We start from the raw sequence: 19,714 nt of genomic DNA on the forward strand, positions 1-19,714 counted from the left end.
AGGGGAAGAAGGGAGTCAGTGGGATCCTTTGATGGTCTTAAAATAACCCAAGGTCAAGTACAACAAAAGAGCTGGTGACTTCAGCGCTCCTTTCACGTATCCTTCCCTTGAGAACAGCTTGTGTGTCCTGGCGTAGGGCAGAGACAGAGAGGGAGGAGGGCAGGGGACATAGAGAGAATGAGAGTGAATGACTATGAATGAGAAACCCGGGCTGTCTCTTGTACCACGTGGCATGGTCAAAGCCTTGACCCATCAAAGTCTTGAAGCAGGAGCTCAGACAAAGAAAGACAGCACAGAGGCAGAGCCCTGTGGGCCGGGTGGGCCGGCGGGGACCTGGGCAGAGCCCCCTGGGGATCAGGTGAGGTGTAGGGAGAGTGTGCTACTGGGGAGCATTGCCGAGGCCTGGGAGCCCTTGGCTGAGAAATGGGTGGGGAGAAACTCCCAGCGGTCCATGCCAGAGCGGTCAAGAGCAAACACCCCAGCCCTGGTCGGAGGTAGAACCTCGGCCCTTCTGCTTCAGTTGGATCAAACCTCTGACTGTCTCCGTTTTTCTACCTCTCCACTGGGGGTGCAGATCACGGAGCCCAATTGTAGGCTGTCTCCAGGAGTTAAATGCTGAGTGCCTCTGAAGCAGTTAGAATTTTTTACAAGATTTTTTTTTAAAAGATTTATTTATTTATTTTCAAATCAGAGTTACAGAGAGAGAGAGAGAGAGAGAGAGAGAGAGAGGTTTTCCATCTGTTGTTTCACTCCCCAATTGGCCGCCGATCTGAAGCCAGGAGCCAGGAGCTTCTTCCCGATCTCCCACTCAGGTGCAGGGGCCCAAGCTCTTGGGCCATCTTCCACTGCTTTCCCAGGCCATAGCAGAGACCTGGATTGGAAGAGGGGTAGCCAGGACATGAACCTGCATCCCTATAGGATGCTGGTGCCACAGGCAGAGGCCTAGCCTACTACACCACAGCGCCAGCCCCAGCAGTTAGAATTTTTGTTCTGGCACAGTCAAAACCATACCCTGAGAGTTATCACTTGGGCCCTAGAGCTGAGCCAGGCCCAAGACTTGTAGGACTGGACTTTTCACTACCTGCACAGAGTGAGTCACACACAGTGTGTCTGTCCGAGTCACAAAGCTCACCGACACTGCATTTTATATATAAATATCTATATTTATACATAGATATAAAGACATTTAGATTTCAAAAAAAATTGCACCAAACTAAGCTTATCTTTGAATTCCATGTTCCCGCAAACTCTGGGAGGTACCTTTGTAGGTTTGGGTGAACCTTTGCAGGAGCATGTGGAATTGGAGGAAGCATTCTGCAAAGAGTTTTCTGCAGGTCAACTAGGAGGAGACCCTGTCTGGTTAGAAAACGGAGCAGGGCCAGCGCTGCGGCTCACTAGGCTAATCCTCCACCTAGCGGCGCCAGCACACCGGGTTCTAGTCCCGGTCGGGGTGCCGGATTCTGTCCCGGTTGCCCCCCTTCCAGGCCAGCTCTCTGCTGTGGCCAGGGAGTGCAGTGGAGGATGGCCCAAGTGCTCGGGCCCTGCACCCCATGGGAGACCAGGAGAAGCACCTGGCTCCTGCCATGGGATCAGCACAGTGCGCCGGCCGTGGCGGCCATTGGAAGGTGAACCAACGGCAAAGGGAGTCCTTTCTCTCTGTCTCTCTCTCTCACTGTCCACTCTGCCTGTCAAAAAAAAAAAAAAAAAGACCAAATTGTTGCCAAGAGGGAAGTGACACTTACATGACTTATAGGGGGAGGGCCTGGCTTCCACCTATTGGATGTTGCTGGCCTGGTACTTACTGCCTGGCTTTCTTAAAACTACTGTGGGTCGAGTCTCTCTCTCTCTCCCTCTCTCTCTCTCCCACCCTCCCTCTCTTTCTCTTCTCTCTCTTTTTTTCTCTCTCTCTCTTCCTAATGGTGTGGAACAGAGCTTTAATAGTAAATATTTCACAGGGACATGCCCCTCTTCTCTGTTAGAATAATCTTGGCTTCCATACTGGACAAGGGCAATCAGCTCTTTCACACCTCTGCCCTCCTGGTACTTGAAAGCCGAGGAATCCCAGAGGACAACCCAGGATCCGATGGGGAGGGCAGGCGGGCAGGAGGCGGCTCCAGGCGTCCCCATCCCCACCGGAAGGGAAGGCAGCGAGCTGGGGCATGTCAGCTTCGGCTCTGCAGCACTAGAGCACCTGCTCTTATTCTCATTGTATTTAGATGCCAACCACTGAGTGAGAGGGGGGAGGGAACGGACAAGGGTGCAGCCCTAGAGGAGAAAAGGACTGGGGTGGTCAGCAGGGGCAGGGTGCTAAATAGGACTTGCGTTTCCAGCAAGGGTGCTGGCTCAGGTGCTGGCAAATGCTTGCGTCTAACGGGCTGTGAGAGCTTCCCCAGGGAACCGGAGTCTTCTCGGTCAGGACACTGGGGTTCCCTCCGCGATGGCTCGGACTCACCGTCTGTGTCGAGAGAAAAGCCTCCATGCCACGCCTCGGGTGGGCAGACCTAGTTCTCTCGAGCTCAACTCAACTTGCTTCTGAGCCTCCATTTAGACCAACAGCGGAAGCAGCTTAATCTTTTTTCCGTTTCTCCTGTTGGCCAAAAAAAAAATATTAATCTTTTTTCCATTTCTTCTAATGGTGGAAAGAAAACGTAATCTGGGCACTTCAAGGTAACTCGGTCTCTTCTAATAGAAACCATAGCCTCTCCGTGTCTTGCTTTACTGGGTTCGGGCTCTGCGCAGTGGAGATGCCCTTAGCAGGACTGTTGGCTTCTCTTGGAATCTCTCTCCTCCCTGCTGTCTATCCTGGGATGAGGCCTGGGTGCAAGAGGGAGCTGACAGGACCTCGTGGGGGCCAGTGGTAGGGCGACTGCCTCAGCTGGGGGGATCTGCTGACACACCTGTGGCCCCAGAGTAGGGAATGTCTGCATCCCGGGCCCCGTGCACCTGCCCACAGGCAGCGTCCACCCCCAACAGGCCGCTGAGCACATCCTTACCTCCTGCTGGGACGTGAAGGGGCGCCTGGGGCTGGGCTGGCTCCCCCGGGGCTCCCTCTCTGTTTAATTATAAAACCCGACCATTTCCTGGGCCTCTAGGCCCCCCTGTGGATCTGGAGCATTTTGGAATTCCACTGGGAATTGGGCCCTAGACCCCAGTGGAATCCAGTAGGCTTGTCCACTGTTGTCTCGCCTATTCTCTTCTCTCTCGGGCACCTCCCCCGTTCTCTTCTCTCTCGGCCCCTCCCCCACTTGTCTTCCATTGGGGGCAGGAGCCAGCCCCTCCCTCTTCGCTGCTTGTAATAAAATCTTGAGCCTGTGAGTTCTCCCAGTCCTGGTTCCTTGGAACCCAGGAGTCTCTCTGTCTGCCTCTCTCTCTCTCTCTCTCTTTTAAATCTCATAAAAACCTACCTCACTCCGGCAGGAAAGCCAGAAAGCCTTAGCTTTCACATTGTACAACTGAAATGGCATTGTTTGGGAACCTAAAAGCAAAACATGGACTGCTTTGTCCGTTATCTGGGTTCTGCCCGGCCCCCTCCTGTTAGGAAGGCCACAGCCCACTGGATTCAATAAAAGCGGCCCCCAATGGACAGTGCATGGAGTGAACTGTGTCATTCAGGACAGCCCGTCTGAGCCCTGTGCGTGTGGGCGGCAATGCAGGTGATGTGCCAGGTAGGGGGAGAGCCAGGAGCAAATGCGTTCCGCCAGCTAGGGAGTGCGTGCGGGGTGTCTCCGCGCGGTGGTGTCTGGGGGAACGCGGGGTCTTGGGTTTGTGGCTGATGGAGTGTGACGTGAATGCTGGTCCCTCTGCTGCTCCCAGAGTCTGGCAGGTGGGCGACATGGCAGTGGTCCCTGGCCTGGAATGAATGAAGTGAGAAGTGAGCCACGTGCGTTCCCCCTGACTCGTTGGGAGGGTGCGGGTGTGAGTGCAACGTGCACGGGTTTGTGCACGTAGGTGACAGTTTGGGCAAGTTCACGCCTGCCCCTTAGTTTTATTTGGGTTTTTACAGGTGGGGACAGTCCAACAGAGGGGGAGACTGTGTGGTGACCCCGTAGTCAGGGTGCTGGCCCACAGACTGTCTTGGCAACGTGTCATCAATCAAGTCCAAGGTGGGGGACAGCTTGGGGTCTGGAGCCTGGCGTCTCACTATGGTTTGGCCAGTGATCCTGAGGCCAGGCTACCGTGAGCTGGGAGAGCCACTGCTGCCAACCTCTTTCAAAAGAGGGTGGGGGTGGGGTGGGCTGGGGAGGGCTCCTGGAAGGTGGCCAAAATCCCTTCCCGTGTTAACATTCGGCATTCAAGGAAACGCTTCCCAAAAGTACCCAGTGGTTTGGCCTCTGGTTCCTCCTCTGTTAAAGACTGGTCGTGGGAGAAATGCTAAAAGAACACTAATCATTTTTATGTACCACATTAAAACAGTTGCACGTGAATAAAATCGACTTTGACTCATGGCTCAAGCGGCCCGGCCCTCGCACGCCCACCCAGACACGCACGGTGCAAGGGGAGGAAAAGGAGAGGTTCTGCACTCCCAGCCCTCGCTTTGGAATCACTGAATGTGATTGTTCAACCTCGAGGCCGTGAACTGGAGCTCCAGGATTTAAATCCTGCCGTTCCCCAGCTCCCATCATTAAGACAAAAGGAATATACACGAACATGGGTGGGTGGGTGTGGGGTCTGTCGTGGAAGGGGCCGGAAACCTCAGGGAAATGCTGGAGGCTAGGGTGCAGGTGGCTCCAGACAGACACGGCTGTCCCACCTCTGAGTCACCCCAGGGGAGCGCTCAGCTGGCCTCCTGCAGAGGAAGAGGGACTCCCCCAGTCTTCCTCACCACCCGAAAGTCCTTGTTGATGCCTCTTGCTCTGGCAAAAGAAAATCAAGAGGGAAAGAGCCGGTTTGCTGGTGACTCGTGACCTCCCCTGAACATTGGGAAGACCTGGAAAACGTGTAAAATTCTGCTGCCCAGGTCTCATTGCCAGAGCCGCTGGCTTACGTGGTCTTGGGGGCTGTTTAACAAACCTCTGCCATCCAGTTGGGAGCCACTGCCCTTGAATGCGATGGGACCAGCCCGCCATGCTTGGGGGACTTTCACTGCCGACAGTTTCCGGGCTTGGCGCACCCACCCACCTGGACACCCAAAGGGCCGGCACTGTGGAGGTGGGTGGTACTTAGGAAGATGGCCAGAGAGCAGGGGCTGATCAGGGAGCGTCTCGCCTCCAGGACAAACACCGAAGACCCTTCCCTCCCACCAGTGGGGCTTCTCATGTCGCCGGTCACAAACGTGGCTTAGCTCACCCTCTCTTTCCTTAGCCCAAAAGGATTTAGCCAAGATGGAGCATAATTCCTAGCAGAAGATGTTCTAACTCTCCCTGGAAATCCAAGAGGGTGGGGGGCTAGGAGGGACGCTTCGTAACAATAGAAAAAGCAAATAGAAAGCAAAAAATAGGATGGCAGAAACAAGACAAGATATGTCAGCTGTTCCAGTGATGGGGGAGGGCTGCAACCACTGTTTACAAAATTTTTACTTATTTATTTGAGACACAGAGATATGGACAAAGAGATATCTTCCATCTACTGGTTCAATCCCCAAATGCCCACCACAGCAGGGGCTCTGCTAGGCAGGAGCCGGGAGCCCAGAACTCACTCCAGGTCTCCCACATGGGTGGCAGGGATCCAGCTACTTGAACCATCACTGCTGCCCCCCACCCCAGGGCACACATTAGCAGGGAGCTGGACTCTCTAGGGCAGAGCTGGGACTTGAATCTGGGGACTCCGGTAGGGGATATGATGCATCCCAAGCAGGGTCTTTTTTTTTTTTTTTTTTTTTTTTGACAGGCAGAGTGGACAGTGAGAGAGAGAGAGAGACAGAGAGAAAGGTCTTCCTTTGCCATTGGTTCACCCTCCAGTGGCTGCCACGGCCAGCGCATTGTGCTATTCCAGGAGCTAGTTGCTTCTCCTGGTCTCCCATGGGGTGCAGGGCCCAAGCACTTGGGTCATCCTCCACTGCACTCCCTGTCCACAGCAGAGAGCTGGCCTGGAAGAGGGGCCACCGGGACAGAATCCGGCGCCCCGACTGGGACTAGAACCCGGTGTGCCGGCGCTGCAAGGCGGAGGATTAGCCTAGTGAGCTGCGGCGTCGGCCCCAAGCAGGGTCTTAACCACGGGGCTGGACAGCTGCCCCTAAAGCCGCTTGTTAAAGGACAACAGCTGGAAACGTAGTGGTGCCTTGCCCTGGGGTCCCGCGTGCCTTCCCTCGTCTGCTGGCGTTGGGGACAGAGTAGAACCTGGTGGCTCCTCTTCCTTAGTGAACAGGAGTGGGGTGACCCCATTCCCTCCCCACTCAGTCATCACCCTAAGCTACCCTATCCAGCACCTGATCTCCTGACACCCATAGACCCTGATATTCTGGGAATTTTTTCCCCAAAATTTCAAGATGTGAATGTTTTTTAAAAGAATATTCAATTTTTTAAATAAAGGTAACATGACTCTGATACCAAAACCTGACTAGAATTTAAAAAGAAAATCCCTTCACTTTTAAGTACAGGGGCAAACATCTTAAATAATAACAAACTCAATCTAGCCGTAGCATAAAAGCTAACAAACTCAATCTAGCCGTAGCATAAAAGCTAACAAACTCAATCTAGCTGTAGCATAAAAGCATCACACATGAACCAGTGTGGTTTCTTGAAGTTGTCACCATTCAAAAACATCTTACTAATAAAGAAAAATGCATGATCCAGTCAAAATGGAAGTGAGCTTTTTTGTTGAGGAAAATTTGATACATTGATACTAAAGTTTCCCTAGCTAATGATTTTATGAGAACAGTTAGGGGATTTTGAGGTAGAAGGATAATGAACAGAAACTTATATTTTGAATACTTACTTTCAAGCTATATTATTTAAGTTGATATGTTACTGAAACAGACCTATGGAAAAAAATAGAAAATTCTAAAATACAGCCAGGTGCCCATGGTAATTAAATATATGATACAGATAAAGGTAGTATTTGAAATCAGTGGGGGAAAATGGATTATTTAAGAAACCACGTTGGTTTAACTACTTAAACATGTTTTAAAAATAATAAATACTCCACTCATGTTGCCAAAATCCAAATGTAAAAGTTCTGCCGTGCTAAAAATGACATAAAAATACTATAATAAAATACAGTTGAATACGTATGATGGTGGAGGATAAACCATGAAGGAAAATTTAATTTGACTTTTCATACTGTTTTAAATTTCCGAATATTTGGAAAAAAACACAAACCCCAGCCCCAGCCCCATCCCCAACACGAACTCCATAAACAAAATGAGAAAACCAGAAGATTTGCTGGGAATAATGCTTGCACCAAACATGACAGATAACGGGTCAGTGTTCGGGGTATAAAGGAGTTCCTTAATGTTTTAAGAAAAATAATGGTAGAAAAGTAAGTCGACAGCAGCTGTCAACATCTTGGAAAAATTCTTATCCTGTGATCATCAAACCACTTTGGAGGAATTTATCCTTAAGGATGACTTGTGCGCATTTATAGATAGAGATGTATAAACAATGTTTTTTTTTTTTTTAAAAAGTCTGTGAAATTCAAGAGTGAGTTAAAGAGAGGGAAAGAAGGAGTAATAAAGGAGGAGGGAGAGAGGGGGTGAGGGAGGGAGGGTGAGAAGAAAGGGCCCTAACTGCCCACAACCAGTGATTAAAGAGATGATGATGATTGATGGAGCTGCCAGCCAGTCGGTATCCAAAAGTCCTCTGGGAAGCTGTTCACAATGGTATGCCCAAGAAGATTCCTGAATGAGAAAGACTACATAAATTTATCCACCAATAAAATACAGATATACCCACAAATCTATTCTCCGAGGTATAGAATCTGAAGGCTTCACGTTGGTTCTCTTGAGTTAATGGCAATGGACTTGGTTCAAGTTTACATGCATGCATGTCTCTATATTTTTTTGCAAATACCATACATTAATTTTGAACAAAGATATTTTTTCATGTTCTGAGGACCCTTGGCTCGGCACCTTGGTGTATCCCAAGGTGTTTTAGGCTGGTCTGTGAATGTTCTCCTGATTCCTGCCCTGGTTCCTGTCTCCCGTCTGTGGCCTGCTGGGTAGCAGCCCCTGGTCGCCAGCCCCTGGGAGAGCTCCCGGACCACCGAGGGCTTCCAGCTGCTCTCTCCCGACAGCTTCTGCACCAGCTCCTTTGTCCCTGGCCTGTTTCGTGGGCACTACCGCCACATAGGGACTGGAAGCTCCCGGGGTGGGAGATCGTGTCTTGGGTTTTTCTGCTACATCTACAGAGGCTGGGATCCTCTGTCTGGGACAACTGATGAGGCAGACGCTGAGCCCAGTGCTCAGCTGGGGCGGCTGCAGAGCAGATACAACCTCAGCGGGTCCGGGGCTGCTGCCTGTGGTCTCTCCCAATTCCCCCTCCTCCCTAGCTTCTCCTGGATCATGAATTCATCAGGTTAACCTGTGCTTTTTGTCTCCATGTCATGTGGACAGGTTCTAACGCTACCATGGACCAGCCCTGCTGTCGTGGTCTCTATGACTTTGAGCCAGAGAACCAAGGAGAATTAGGATTTAAAGAAGGGGACATCATTACGTTAACCAATCAGATAGACGAAAACTGGTATGAAGGAATCATTCACGGGGAGTCTGGATTCTTCCCCATTAATTATGTCGAAGTGATTGTGCCTTTACCGCAGTGAGCGTGCACCTGCGCCTCCAGACGTCTTTTCGTAACTGAAATCAATACACAGTGTTCTCCCCGTGTGGCGTTCTGTGATCTGCTTGCTCTCTGGACCACCTCCTGACTTTTGTATGCGTGTCTTCTCTTTCTAATGTAATTTTGTACCACTTTCATTTGTATAAATGATTTTTTTCTTGTCCTAGCTCCATGCAAACAGTTTTTCTTTCTTTGCTTCTTGTCCTGCTCGTCATTGGGTTAAATGTCTGTGCTTCCTGTCGCTGAAAACAAACTGGCCCCACTGCAGCCTCGTCAGCCGGCTGCCCTCAGCTGCCCGGGGGGACACGACGTTTGACATCAAGAAACGCTCCAGTGTTTTGTTTCTTGACCTGACTGATGGCATCTGGTCTCTTCCCTGCGTCGTGTTTTAAGCTTACCTGTGAATAACCCAATAAATACGGCACACTGTCTTGGCAAAAGACCTCGGTTATTTTCAGTGTTGCATTGATTTGTGGGCAGTCTTGCTCCCTGGATGACTGTGGGCCGAGTCACAGTGTTCCTCTTAGATGATGGCTCCTGACCCACATCAGCAGGCTCCTTTTCCACCTGATGGGACATCCTTCCTTCATTCTTCTTTCAAGATGATCTGTAATAAAGAACCCAATTCAAGTTTCGTGGGCGGCCAGATATTGGGTGGGTTTTTCCAGGGTGGATGAAAAAACCTGGTGTGGGTGCTTGGGAGTTATCATGGTCAAGGGTTGGGGTCTGTGCCCAACAAACAGTATGATCACCTAGGCTCAATGAGCCAGCCCCTGGCTTTGCCTGGGGTGTCCACTTGCTTGTTGTGTCCTTGGGCCCCCTGGGATCCACACAGTTGTACTAGAGTGAGCGGCAGGCCTGAGAGTCATTGAACCGCTTGCCCAGGATCCAAGCGCCAAATTCAGACTGTTCACTGTCCATATAAGTGCTCCCCACGTCACTTGGAAAGGTGTGACTGTTCGTTGGCATTTGTCACACAAGTGCCAGAAGGCAATGGGCCTCTAAACCAGGTTTCCAAGTCTTCCAAGTCCATGGTACCTTGGTAAGTTTACAATGACATGCTTTCCCATAGGCCACACACACACATGCACATGGCACACACATACATGCACATGACACACACATGCACACATAGATACATGCACACATATGTACATACACACATATATGCACACACATGTATACCCACACACATGCACAAACACGTGTGCACACATACACACAAGTGCACACACATGCACACTTGTGCACATGCATATTCACACACATGCACGCATAGATACATTTTCTCCAAAAGAGAGGTTTTCAGTGTCTCTAATGAAATGATGGTAACAGCTACCATTTATTGTGTGCTCCAGGTGCCATTCCAAGTATTTTACATAAATAAGGCCCTTTAATTGTCCTAAGTAAGTCTCTGGGGTCAGTTAGATACCCACTATCAGATAAGGGAACTGAAATAAGGCTAAGTAACTTTGCCCACAGCCACACAGTCAATTAAATGGCAGAGCTGGGAGCCTCACCACAACAGTCTCCTTCTTACACCCACAATCGTCTCTGTTCTCCCAGACAACCTCTCCTAAGAGCCCCAACTCTCCTGCTGCCACACTAGAAATTTACTAAAGGGGGCACCCATGTTGTGTAACAGCATACGGTACAGCTGACGTCTCCAGTGCCAGCATCCCATATGGACACCAGTTCATGTCTTGGCTGATCCACTTCCCATCCAGCTCCCTGCTAATGGCCTGGGAAAAGTAGAGGAAGATGAACCAAGTATTTGGGCCCCTGCCACCCACGTGAGAGACCCAGATGAAGCTCCTGGCTTCAGCCTGGCCCAGGGCTGGCTGTTACAGCTATCTGGGGAATGAACCAGCAGGTGGAAGCTCTCTCTCTCTCTCTCTCTCTCTGTCTGTCTCTCCCTCTCTATAACTATGACTTTGAAAAGAAATATTTTCGAAAAGAAATTTACCAAGAGGAATGAGAGATGGAGGACGACTCTCATTGTCTATGATATGCTTTGGGACCTTGTTGGGAGCCACAGTCACTGACATTAATTGGGAGCTATAGACTAAACTTCTCTTCAGTGATAACCAAAGGGGGACCAAAAGGGTAGGCAATTTATATTAGATTCCTTGTGTGGGTAGCAAACCTTTTTTTTTTCTGCCAAGGGCCACTGGATATTTATAACATCATGCACAACTCATACACAACTATTAACTTAAAAATAGCCTCTGATATGGGTTTATTGAATTTTGGGTCCTTCCTGCGGTTGCCTTGGCAGGGACAGAACCAATGATTTCATGGGCCTTCTGTGGCCCAGGGCCTGGGTGTTCTCCACCCCTGCTAGAGGAATTGAAATGCAGCTGTGTCATTGCCAGGGCGGGGCTCAGGAGGAGACGTGAGAACGATGACCTGGTACCCAGCTGCAGGAATGTGCAGTTCCTGTGCCGGTCATCGGCCTGTGGGCCCAGCGTGTCCTTCAGGGTCTCCGTCTCCACAGGCTACCCTCAGATGCTTAGCAACCCCCTGGTCCACTGGCGACACTGTGACACCAGAGGCTTGGCTTCCCTTCATCCAGTTCTCCTCTCAAGTCTACTGCCACCTGCAGGTACCTCCCTCCCTCTGGCTGTCATGGCTGCTGCTGGATCTCCCTTGCTCCGTTGGGTACCTGCTGCTGGATCTCCCTTGCTCCGCTGGGTACCGCCCGGCTGCTTGCAGAGAACATTACGCCTGAGGCAGTGGGAACTTTGCTACCTCCAGACCACCTGCCACCTTCTCTTGGGAAATGCAGAAGAATGTTGCTCCTGCTGCCTGCGTTGCTTCCTGTAGGAAGGCCCCAAAGCGAGTATGCTCGGGCATCACTGTTTCATGAAGATTAATACGATAGTTCCTTCGGTTCTGCCTTTAGACTGTAATTTATAGCTTTTCAGCGTGAGTGCAGATAGCAGCTATACCAGAAGAGGAATATGAGTGGTAGACACCCCCACACCTTAACCTTTCTCTGATGATAGGATGGTGTGATTACATGAATTATCTATCGCCACATAATGCTGGGTAACAATCCACCCCCCAAATTAATGACTTCATAATACACACTTATTACATAACACAGCTAAGCCAGCTACCAGGCTAGGGATTCAGTCTGCTGGTTATTCGTGTCATGCATAGGAAGGGAAGAGAGAGCTGGCTGTTGGCTGGGGTGACCCAGTTCTGTCCACACGCGTCCCTGCAGCAGGCTAGCCCAGGGATGCCCTCATGGTGAAGACAGAGCTGCAAGAGCACAAACAGAAGGGCTGAACTTTTTTTTAAGTCTGTTGACCGCTAGCTGCAACCTTCCATGGGCCAAACAAGTCACCACAAGGCTGGGAGGGTTCTCCATCATCAGCTTCCTCAAAGGGTGAAGTTGGACATCCACTGGCCACAGTTGTAGATATCCACGGGTGTTGACTAGTCTTAGGTTGTGTTTATCATCTGGCTGCTTCTCCCTCGAGACTGTGTTCTTCTGAGACTCCTCGGTCCTCTCACAGACTCCTCACAGGCACACGGGCCAGAGGTTTTTGACCTTCAACATCGGCTGCTTTCTGAGATTCAGAATCCTAGCCTCGCCTTCTTCCCCCAGTAGCTCTCTCTTGTTTTGCCACTGACTCAACAGGATCAAGTCCCAGAAGACTCACCTAGGGTCTTCTTAGGAGACAACAACACCCATGTGCATGGACTTGACTCCAGAGAATTGGATTTTGTTTAAATCTCCACCCAACTCCTTCCCTGCACCGGCGTGGAACAAGGTCATCTCTAGATCTGACCCACGGGAGCATCTGGAGCTTACAACTTAGTCTTAGCCTTTATTTCTCCTTTTTTTTTTTTAGTTTTAGACTTTATTTCTATCCTTTAACATTGATTTATTTCACATGTAAAAGCTCATTTATATTAGGTTTAGGTGTTTTCAAGCATGATGCCACTTTCAATTTTTCCTTATCTTGGAGCTCTGTTAGTCCGACCCTCCTAGAACAGAAGTGACAGGTTAGGAGGAGCAGCATGCATTCCCTTGGGATGTGATTTGTATGCAGTCAGCCTGGGTTCTGAAACACTCTTGGCCTTGCCATGAACTTAGCCTTGAAGACCCTGCTCTGTGGGTGAGGTCTGGAGCCTTCTCTGGGTGGGTAAGTCTTTGGCTCTGGGGCTGAGGAAGAACGCACGCTTGCGTGGAGATCCGAGCCATGTTTCCCACTACTGGCTTCTCCAGTTTTAAGATAGCATCTTCATTTATGCATTTTCCCCCCATCTTTTTGTCTTCTATCTCAATTGGATTTTGTTTGAACCTGGCCTGTTTGTGCAGGATGCAGCGGGAGAGCCCTCAGGGAGTGGAGTAGCGAGTGGGAGAGGCTTGCATGGGACCAGGGCGTGTGTCTGGGCCTTGGTGTGCTGCACTTGTGTCTCTGTTCCTGACAGTTTTCTGCCGACTTGCTTTGGAATACCTTCTGTGTTCAGCCATGCAGAGGTTGCTCAAGTTCAACAGTGTTTCCTCCCTCTGTTGTGTTTTGTCACTTAGGTATAGCGATCGTTATGGTCATCTCTCCTGGATGACAAACAACACAGAAATATCAACATTCCCTCTCTGGCTGCACTCCCCACACATTAGTTTTCAGATCCAGAATGTGGTTTTATCAATATAAAACCAGGTGGGCTGGGGTGAATGTTGCTGTAAGGCTATTGATCTGGGATCAAGTCTCACCTCTGATTCTTATCCAACCTTCTTGACAATGAGCACGGGAGGCAGCAGGTGATGGCTCAAGTACTTGGGGTCCTGCCGCCCACCTGAGAGGCTGGGATGGAGTTCCTGGCTCCTGGCTTTGGCTTAGCCCATCCCTGGCTGTTGTAGGCATTTGAGGAAAAATTGATCTCTCTCCCTCCCTCTTCTCTCTCCCTCTTTCTTTGCACTCTGCACTTCAAAGGAACATTTTTTTTTAGTTTTTAAAGACAAGCTTTAATAAAACACAATGTTCCCTTTTTGTGTCTTTACAAGTCACTTACCAAGAACAGTTATTCTCTTCCCTCTAATCACTGTCTAGTGACTGTTCACTCCATCCCCAACTCTAATCATGCTGTTAGTGTTGATTTTGAGCACAAAGGCTCTTAAATGTGGTTTGCACATATTTCTATCTAAAGCTCCAAATAAATCCAGAATCTTGACAACTTAATGCTAAGTGAATCAAGCTTAAAAAGTAGAGATGTGGTGGACTTTATTATCTGATAATAACAGCAGGGTTAATTAGAAATAAAAGCTGTATTTCCCCTGTGCTAGTCTTGGGAATTAGGTTGCTCCCAAAGCATAGGAAGCTGTCAAGAAGAGAGAGAGTTCAGACGTGTTAGCTAAGTGGGTCTCACTCCTCTTGTGCATTAGAATATGGGCAGCATTTTGGTAATGTGTCTATTCTTCACCCCTACAGTTTGAATTAATTTATGAGAGGTAAGCCTGAGCCTGGGTGGCTTTTAAAAGCCCCTGAAATGAGTCCAAGACACATCCAGTGTTGTGAACAGCGCTGTAGATACACAGAGGCATCAGTGAGGTAGGGAAGCCTTGTTCCAGCAAGCAGAACCCCTCTCTCCATCTGAATTCTGAACAAACCAAGGCACAACACGCGGGTTAAAACAGAGGGTAGTCTGTATATGATCTGTGCCATGAAAGGTAAGTCACAGCGTGGAACTAGGATGAGATCCGAAAGATCCACTGACTACTCTGAATGGTCACAATACTCACCATGTCCAGGGAGTCCTGGACCACCACCTTCTCCCCCACCAGGGACAGAGCCTTTCCCATCAGACCTAGTGTGTAACTGAAGGCAATCGATCAGCTCCAAGGGCGGGGGGGGGCTGCGATGCTCACTCACTCGCAGAGCCTCGGCTGACTCCCAGGAGCGCTGTGAGAAAATCCCTCCTTGTGGAAACCAGAAGGGAGAAGCAGTGTTGCTCTCTAACTCTGAAGAGTGCAAATGAGGAAGGCGTGACGGGACTCCAGAGCATGCATGGAAATAATGGGATTAAGAGGTTGTGGTGCAGCAGGTTGAGCTGCGCCTGCAACACGTCCAGTATTCCATAAGGAAACAGGAGTTCAGACCAGGCTGCTCTGCTTCCCATCCAGCTTCCTGCTAACGCACCTGGAAAAGCAGAGAAAGATGGCCTAAGGTACATGTGTCGCTACCATCAGCGTGGGAGACTGGGATGCAGTTCCTGGCTCCTGGTGTCAGCCTTTCCCAGCCCTGGCTGTACCGGCTGTTTGGGGACTGAACACTGCATGGATGATTACTCTTTTCCTGTCTCTCTCTGTAACATGGCCTTTCAAATGAATAAATAAATATGAAAGATTGGTATATTTTGGTGCAAAAATTAAAAATCATGTAGTTTTTCCATATTATATATTTTCCATGAACTTAAAAAGAAGATTTATTTATTTATTTGAAAGGCAGAGTTACAGAGAGGCAAAGGCGGAAGCAGAGAGAGAAGTCTTCCATCCACTGGTTCACTCCCCAAATGGCTGCAACGGCTGGAGCTGGGCTGATCTGAAGCCAGGAGCCAGCAGCTTCTTCCAGGTCTCCCACATGGGGTGCAGGGGCCCAAGCACTTGGGTCATCTTGTACTGCTTTCCCAGGCCACAGCAGAGAACTGGATTGGAAGTGGAGCAGCCAGGACTCAAACCGGCGCCTATATGGGATGCCAGCACTGCAGGTAGCAACTTTACCCGCTATGCCGCAGCACCAGCCCCTCCGTGAAACTTCTGAAGAACACTTGCGTGCATGGATTTCAATATGTTTTGCACCAAAATAAACTTGTTTTTTTTTTAGCTCTATTTTCCGTGAACTTTTTAAAGTGCACTCACACTTCAAAGAAGAGAGGCCAAAACTGACCTATGTGAAAGAGAAAATGGGACATGTAAATATATATACAAATGTGTCCTCTATAGCTGCTTGTAAAGTGTATTTTGGTATGAAAAACAAGAAAAAACATAAATTGCCTGAACATTGGAAAACCAATAAATAAAATCGTGTATTTGTAGAAAACAGGATTGAATATATAGAAAATTAAGTAATCTACAGAAAAAAACTAGTAGAACTTAAAAACAAGATTACTAAGGTCATGAAACAAATTCAACATGCAAATATCAACTATGTTCTTATATACTGCCAACAATTATTATAAATTACATTTACTATTAAGATAATAGTAACAATAGTAACATGCCATTTGCAATGGTTTCAGAAGGCATAAAATTCTTACAGGCGTTTTAACAGAAGATATGTAAGACCTTTATGTTGAAAATATAAAAAAAAATTGCACATACAAATAAACATCTTAGTTGGAGAGATATTATGAAAGTGTCTGTTATGCCCTCATTTGGTTACCAATCCAATGTATTTTTTTTTTTTTTTGGACAGGCAGAGTGGACAGTGAGAGAGAGAGACAGAGAGAAAGGACTTCCTTTGCCGTTGGTTCACCCTCCAATGGCTGCCGCGGCCGGCGCTGCGGCCCGCGCACCCCGCTGATCCGATGGCAGGAGCCAGGTGCTTCTCCTGGTCTCCCATGGGGTGCAGGGCCCAAGCACTTGGGCCATCCTCCACTGCACTCCCGGCCACAGCAGAGAGCTGGCCTGGAAGAGGGGCAACCGGGACAGAATCCGGCGCCCCGACCGGGACTAGAACCCGGTGTGCCGGCGCCGCAAGGCAGAGGATTAGCCTAGTGAGCCGCGGCGCCGGCTCCCAATGTATTTCTAATAAAAATGCCAACCACCCGCTTTATTGATTCTAAACTTAGGTGGAAACACAACTCTCCTCGAACAGCTAAAACAAGGAGAAGAACTATAAAGTATCAGATTTTCAAGACAGCATAAAGTCACAATAATCAAAAGTGTGAAATTAGCATTATGTTAGATAAACAGGCCAAGAAAATAACACAGGGAATCTAGAAATTGGCTCACATTGTCAATTTGTCTTTAACAAACATACTGAGGTGATTCAGTGGGGGAAAGAAAAGCTGTTCTCTGCAAAATAAAAAAAATCAACTTTTACCCTACTTCACACCATACATTAGTTCAAAATTTATCACAGACCTAAACAGCTAAAATCTTAAAGCTTTTGAAGGAAAACATGGAGGGGCTGGTGCTGTGGCGTAGCCGGTAAAGCTGCCACCTGCAGTGCCGGCATCCCATATGGGCGCTGGTTCGAGACCCAGCTGCTCCACTTCCGATCATTAGCTCTCTGCTATGGCCTGGGAAAGCAGTAGAAGATGGCCCAAGTGCTTGGGTCCCCTGCACCCACGTGGGAGACCTGGAAGAAGCTGCTGGCTCCTGGCTTTGGATCGGCCCAGCTCCAGCCGTTGCGGCCAATTGGAGAGTGAACCAGCGGATGGAGGATCTCTCTCTCTGCCTCTCCTTCTCTCTCTGTAACTCTGACTTTCAAATAAATAAATAAATATTTTTTAAAAAAGAAAAGAAATAAAACATGGAAAAAATCTTTAAAATCTAAGGTAGGCATAGTTTTAAAAACTTTATTTATTTGAGAAGGAGTTACAGAACAGAGAGGGAGAGACAGAGACTGAGATAGAGGTCTTCCATTCGCTGGTTCACTGTCCAAAAGGCCACAATGGTAGGAGCTGGGCCAATCTGAAGCCAGGAGCCAGGAGTTTCCCCCAGGTCTCCCCTGTGGGTGCAGGGGCCCAAGGACTTGGGCCATCTTCTACTGCTTTCCCAGGCCACAGCAGAGAGCTGGATCAGAAGAACAGCAGCCAGGGCATAAACCAGCACCCATATGGGATGCCGGCGCTGTAAGTGGAAGCTTAGTTTACTATGCCACAGCACTGGCCCCAAGGTGGGCATAATTTCAAAGGGTGCAAACAGCACCAACAGCAAAAGATGCAATTGATAAACAGGATTTCACTAAAATTAAAAATGTCTAGGGCCAGCATTGTGGTATAACGGGTTAAGCCACTGCTTGTAATGCCAGCATCCCATATGGGCGCTGGTTTGAGTCCCAGCTGCTCCACTTCTGATCCAGCTCCCTGTGAATGTACCTGGGAAAGCAGTGGAAGATGCCCCAAGTACTTGGGCCCCTGCAACCACATGGGAGACCAGTAAGTTTCCTGGCTCCTGGCCCAGCCCTGGTCATTGCAGCCATTTCAGGAGTGAACCAGTGGATGAAAAATTTCTCTCTCTCTCTCTCTCTCTCTCTCTTTAACTGTGCCTTTCAGATAAATAAAATCTTTTATTTTTTAAAAAATGTCTGCTCGAGGATTGGCAGGATAGTCAAATATAAGGGCCCAACTTTAGCCTCCTCCTTCACAAAGAAGAATCAGAAATAATCAGAAATAAACAGCTGTATTCTGAGGTCAGTAGCACCGAACACAAGCAAGAGAAAAGCAGGAACCCAGTAAGACACTCACCTTGGATAGCAGCAGCCAATTTAGTTCTCAACAAAGGTGCCAAAAACATACCCTGGAGAAAGAACAGTCTCTTCTATAAACGGTGTTGGGAAAATTTAATATTTGTATGCAAAATATTGATGCTTTTCCTTCCTTCTCACCCTATACAAAGATCAACTTGAGATGGATCAAACACCTACATGTAGGAAGTGAAACTGTGAAACTACTAGAGGAAAACATAAGGGAGACATTTCAAAACATTGGTATAGGTTGCAATTTGAAGGGGCAAAGGCCCAAAGCACAGGCAACAAATGCAAAACGAGACAAACGACAAAAAATATTCATCAATTATTGAAAAGATAATATATAAGGAACTCAAAAAAACTTAACAAAAATCGAATTAAATGGGTGAATGATCTTCTCAAAAGAAGAAATACAAATGGCCATCCAATACAAAAAGATGCTCAATACCATTAGCCATGAGGGAGATGCAAATAAAAACCATAATGAGATATCATCTCACCCCAGTTAGAATGCCTATTAATAAAAAGACAAAAACAAAGCGAGAAAAAGAGAGCATGTGGAAAAAGGAAACTGTACATTGTTGGTGGGAATGTAAGCTAGTACAGCATAGAGATTCCTCAAAAAACTTAAAATAAGTCTACCATAGGACCCAGCTGTCTCTCTTCTGTATATATCCAAAGGAAAATAGATCAGCGTATCAAAGAGATGCATGTATTGCCATGTTTAGTGTGGCTGTATTCACAATAGCCAAGATACGGAATCAACCTACGTGCCCAATAACAGATGAACGGATGAAGAAAATGTGCTATGTATACACAGCGGAATATTGTTCAGACCCAATGAAGGAAGAAATCCCATCATTTGCAGCCAAAGGATTGGAGCTGAACATTATGTCGCATGAAATGAAACAGGTGCAGAAAGACAAATGCCACATTTCTGTCTCATAGGGGAAGATTGAAAAAAGTTTATTTGAATGTAAAATAGTGATTGCCAGAGGTTGGGAAGTGATGGGGAGGGGAGAGGGAAAAGGGAGGTTGACTTCATAGGTTCCCAGAGAGATAGAAGGAATAAGTCCACCCTAGCTGTTATATATTTCATGAAGAACTAGAAAAAATGGGCTTGAAGGCTCCAAACATAAGGAAATTATAAGGAGATGAAAATACCAATCACCGGGGCCGGCGCTGTGGCGCAGTGGGTTAAAGCCCTGGCCTGAAGTGCTGACATCCCATATGGGTGCCGGTTCGAGACCTGGCTGCTCCACTTCTGATCATTAGCTCTCTGCTATGGCCTGGGAAAGCAGTAGAAGATGGCCCAAGTCTTTGGGCCCCTGCACCCACATGAGAGACCCAGAAGAAGCTCCTGGCTCCTGGTTTCGGATAGGCTCAGCTCCGGCCATTGCGGCCATCTGGGGAGTGGACCAGCAGATGGAAGACCTCTCTCTCTCTCTGCCTCTCCTCTCTCTGTGTAACTCTGACTTTCAAATAAATACATCTTTTTAAAAAAAGAAAATACTAATCACCATGATTTGAAGAGTATACATTGTATAAATGTCTCTAAAATCACATTGTATCAAT

The 19,714-nt window shown here is 48.2% G+C and overlaps 1 protein-coding gene and 1 long non-coding RNA gene across 9 annotated transcripts in view; one reads left to right on the top strand and one right to left on the bottom strand.

The window, feature by feature from the left end:
* SH3GL3 (SH3 domain containing GRB2 like 3, endophilin A3) overlaps window positions 1-19,714 on the top strand; it is a 154,790-nt gene that overhangs the window by 132,346 nt on the left and 2,730 nt on the right. For 4 of the 8 annotated variants that reach the window (XR_011381066.1, XM_070054576.1, XM_008275276.4 and 1 more), the window contains one exon: window positions 8,489-9,153. The exons of 2 other annotated variants lie outside the window; for them this stretch is intronic. Coding sequence is in view for 4 of the 6 variants with exons in the window: in XM_070054576.1 (XP_069910677.1) it covers window positions 8,489-8,694 (206 nt within the window). In the remaining 2 variants the exon portion in view is untranslated. Of the gene's footprint in view, window positions 1-4,413; window positions 7,269-8,488; window positions 9,154-19,714 lie in introns of those variants that run through there. 2 more of the 8 variants (XR_011381067.1, XM_070054577.1) reach the window with 1 other exon arrangement.
* Window positions 7,528-12,132, bottom strand: LOC138844750 (uncharacterized). The gene is made up of 2 exons (XR_011381068.1): window positions 11,377-12,132; window positions 7,528-9,318 (listed from the first exon to the last, which is right to left on the bottom strand). It is a non-coding gene; the product is annotated as an uncharacterized lncRNA (long non-coding RNA).

This window comes from Oryctolagus cuniculus, chromosome 12, assembly GCF_964237555.1.
Source record: "Oryctolagus cuniculus chromosome 12, mOryCun1.1, whole genome shotgun sequence".
In the NCBI taxonomy this organism is placed as follows: Eukaryota; Metazoa; Chordata; class Mammalia; order Lagomorpha; family Leporidae; genus Oryctolagus; species Oryctolagus cuniculus.